The sequence below is a fragment of the Empidonax traillii genome, unplaced genomic scaffold (assembly GCF_003031625.1).
Source record: "Empidonax traillii isolate 1590-97213 ecotype Southwest subspecies unplaced genomic scaffold, ASM303162v1 scaffold839:size271545, whole genome shotgun sequence".
NCBI classification, from domain to species: domain Eukaryota; kingdom Metazoa; phylum Chordata; class Aves; order Passeriformes; family Tyrannidae; genus Empidonax; species Empidonax traillii.
In genome coordinates, this window is record NW_020956032.1 from 183,548 (window position 1) to 187,690 (window position 4,143).

Genomic DNA, 4,143 nt, shown 5'->3' on the forward strand with positions numbered 1-4,143 from the left:
AAAAAAAAAAAAAAAAAAAAAAAAAAAAAAAAAAAAAAAAAAAAAAAAAAAAAAAGGGACAACAAAATTGTAGTCTCTCTGAGCCTTTCTAGACATTTTATTTTACAGGTTCATGAAGTTTTGTCAGTCAAGACACAGAGACACACTGGTTCAAGTAAAAGTACATCTATCCTAGTATTTGGTACTGATTAATAAGAGTTTGAAGAAAGAAAAGAAATTGGGTACAGAACCTACTCTCACAGAAACTTGATTTAGGAACATCTTGCACCAAAGATTTTAAAATTGATATTCCCACTGGACTTTTCTTCCACAAATACATCTGCTCTCTTCTGAACTTATCTAAAATCTTGACATCTGCATATGCCATGACTTTAAGTTCTACAATGACACTCTGCACTATGTGAAAATTACATCTTACCAGTTGTTTAAACCCTATTGCATGAACTGTTCATTGGATGTCCCCTTGATTTCCTGTGAGGCACAAGGAATGATCATTCTCTCTTCACTTTCTCCCTCATTATAGTCACAATTTTAGATCATATCCCATCTTCCTTTATTCTTCCACATTGTTCTCCTTATCTTTCTTCAGGCCAAAGAGTTTTAGTTTTTATAAGACAAAGACCTTGCCAATGTGCTTGGATTTTTAAGACCTTCATTGTCAAGCACCTCATTACCCTTTAGGCAATCATCACCTTCTTCAAGAAACTCTGTTAGATTTCTTGGACTTATTTTTTCCTACAAAATCCAAGTTGAAACTTCTCAATTACCTCATACTTAATCTGAGCAATTTTTTGCTTCTGAAGAAAAATGTTTCAAATTGCATCTTCAAGGAGTTCCCAAAAGATGAATGCCTCAAACTGATGAATAGACAAATTATTTGAAAAATTTCTTATAGAAAAATATGAGAGAAATGCTGATTATTGCCTTTCTTTTGGGAATTATTAACTTTGAGTTGAATAATTTAATAATAGTATTAGCATACCACCTCTTATAAAGAAGACCAATTCAAATATTAAAAGAAAGCTTTGAAAAATCTTTGTCAAGATTTAGAAACAAATGCTACATTGGTCTATTTTTTTAAATTAATAAGACACACATCATAAAACATATTTGAGGGATAATAAGACAGAAAAAGTACAATGATATTCTTAACAGCATATCAAAAGCCTTCTAGACCAAAGCACCTTCACTTCTCTCACAGCTTTGCTACCCCTACTAAACTCAGAGAGTAAACAGCAAAAATAAAAGTATATTTTCTATGCACTTTCTCTGAATTACACCATTCACTTGAATGTAAATGTCCAACAGTAAAAAAAAAAAAAAATCTAAACCTTTCTCTAAATACATTAGCCTTTGCATTAGACACCTCTTACAAAATCTGACTAAATCCAATGTGAGGTAGCTGTTTGCTGACATTCACTAGAATTTATAAACTTTGCATGCTCATATCTCATCTTTTGCATTTTCAATCGTATTTATCTCATGTTTTCAGGACTACAGCAAGCACTAAATAGTTCTTGCTTCCTATTGATTTAATTAAAGCTTATGCTTCAGTGAGACCACTACGCTTTAAAATGAAAGGCTTTTCATGTATTCTGTAAGGGGTTACATCTCTAGACTTGGTGAGGCTTCTTTGTGCTACAACCTAGATGGCACATCCAGGCTTTAAACTAACTTAAATAGTCAGCAGGGGATTCCAGTGATGCTGGAGATTAGCTGAGCTGAATGCAGTAAAATTAATGTCTTATTTAATTCCCAGCTCCACCAAAGGGCGATGTTTAAGATGAAGGACTATAATTGATGCTAAATGAACTTAGTGGTCTCTTGACTGCCAAAGAAAACTTACTGGAGATATTATAGGTCTCCCTATAGGAACATACTATAGGGAAATGCTTTAAGGTACAGACCAGATACATTAAATCCATACAAGATGAACCCTCTCCCTATCCAGACCATCTAAGACATTGGGGACATGGTAAACTGAACACCAAGTCAATCCTTTCTATGTTTCTATCATTAGAAGAGTACCATGACAGCTGACACAACAACAAGAACAGGAATAAAGGTAGTAACTTACTTTCCAAAAAGTGAGAATCTGCTACTTCTGTCCGGCCTTGCATCAACTACATCTTCTCCTCCCTCTTGAGGAGAGTGGTCACTGTGCTGATCTTCTGACATCTACAAATAAAAGTGCAAGAATGCAAGTGTCTCTCAGTGAAAATCTTCCATAAGCCAAACCATTAAATCAGACACATGTGAGGTTGTTAGTTATATAACTTCTAACATTCCATCAAGTAGGAGTGTCTACAGATTTCTGGCCCTGAATTGAAATGGTGTTGCTCATGGTCAGCCATTTGTATTGCTTTGTGGCAGTTACCAAAACAACTTGTCAAATACCACTCTCAAAAATGCAGATTAGAGCAGAACTAAAATTAATTTTAGGGTGAAAGATCACAGAATCATAGAATATAATCATAGAATAAAATCATAGAATATTTGGAGTTGAAAGGGATCCACTGGGATCATCACAGTCCAACTCCTGGCTCTGCACAGGACAGTCCCAACAATCACGCCATTGTCCAAATCCTATGAACAATTCCCATAAAATTTTTCATGGTCTGCAAAGAAGTAATTGGGATGAAACCAAGGGCAACTAACATTAAAATATTTGTATTTGCAATTCTATCCAGGACTAAATCACCCAGGGAGCTCTCGTGTTTTCATTTGTATATACAGTCATATGTGCATAAGTGAAAAAACCCTGTGTTATCTTCCAGGGATGGTTTTAATTTAATCTAAATCACTAAGCCAGCTGAAAACTACCAGAAGGAGTAATTTTTTCTGATAGCACAATGCTCTGCACCAGCTGAGCACAGGTGGGAGCTGGGAGCGCAGGATTCCCACCTTCGCTCCCAGCGGGATGCGCTGAGCCATCCTGTCCAAGTCTGGCTCCAGATTCTCATAAGGAAAAGCAGGAGTGCTTCCTCCCCCTTCCCCATATTTAGGCTGAATAAACTAGCTTTTATCATCCATTTACTGAGAAGACCACAAGTATAAAGCCACCTCGAATCCCACGCCGGAGACCTCGCAGCAGCAGCTCAGGGGCCACCAGTGACCCCACGGCTGCCAGTACCACCCCGGCCGGGAGGCTGAGGTTTGGGAGTAACAGCAACTCCCAAAAGCTGGGGGTCTAGATTCGGCTTTGAACAACAAATACACTCCCAAATCGCCTCGTTAAAAAGCGGGAAGCGAGGAGCGCGCAGGCCGCGGGTGGGGCAGGGAGAAAGGAGGAGCGCGGGGGCTGCGCCGGGGAAGCGGATCCACCACCGGGAATGCGAGTGGGAAACAGCGCCGGGCTGGAGGCGCAGGGCAGCGGGGCAGGAGGGGGGAGACAGAAGGGGCGGCGCCTGGGAGGGGGTCGGGGCTGGGTCTTGCCTTGGCGATGGGGTCCGGCGAGGCAGGAGCGGGAGCGAAAGCGAAACCCAAAGCGAAACCTAAAGCGAAAGCGGCGGGCGGTGCCCCCGGGGCCGGCACCGGGGCGGGGCGAGCTCCGCCGGCCTGTCCCTACCCCTGTTCTTGCCCCTGCCTCTGTCACTGGCACTTTCCCGCTGTCACTTTCCCTATCTCTGTCAGTATCCCTATCCCCGTCCCTGTTCCAGAGGGTCTCGGGCGCGTCCCCCTGGCCGCCCTCGCTTCCCAGGTAATGAGGGCCACATCACAGCGAAACCGAAATTGCCACTTCTTTAATAGCTATGCCCCGTCACACCCCCGAGAAAGGAGAGCCTTAAGTTTCATGGTGACACGAGATTGTCTAGATCTAAGGAAATTTTATCCCCTGGTATAAACTTCAGTGGCATTTCCTCATCTTCCCAATTATTCTGTGTGTTGCATCTCTGCTAATTACGATATCCTACTGTGTAGCCGTTGCATCAGGCCCAGCAGTCCAGTACACGGACTGAAGATTGGCACAGTCTTGCTAATTACTCCTGAATGTAGGCTCCGATCCCACAAAATCATACACCTACCCAGCGGTGCGCGGTGTTTAACATTCACTACCTGAAGAGATTTACATCAAAGAGACATTTTTCAGTGTAACTGCCTCATAATTGGCACAAAACACAGGCATGGTAACAAACAGGCTTT

General features: G+C 41.7%; 1 protein-coding gene across 4 annotated transcripts in view; it reads right to left on the bottom strand.

The window, feature by feature from the left end:
- CASP7 (caspase 7) overlaps window positions 1–3,492 on the bottom strand; it is a 23,386-nt gene extending 19,894 nt beyond the window's left edge. Inside the window, exons 1-2 of one of the 4 annotated variants that reach the window (XM_027902106.1) lie at window positions 3,436–3,492; window positions 2,074–2,178 (exon numbers count right to left, since the gene is read on the bottom strand). In XM_027902106.1, coding sequence (XP_027757907.1) covers window positions 2,074–2,120 — 47 coding nt within the window. In that variant the 5' untranslated portion in view covers window positions 2,121–2,178; window positions 3,436–3,492. Of the gene's footprint in view, window positions 1–2,073; window positions 2,179–3,230; window positions 3,384–3,435 lie in introns of those variants that run through there. The other 3 variants (XM_027902103.1, XM_027902107.1, XM_027902104.1) reach the window with 3 other exon arrangements.
- Between the last annotated feature and the right edge of the window lie 651 nt (window positions 3,493–4,143).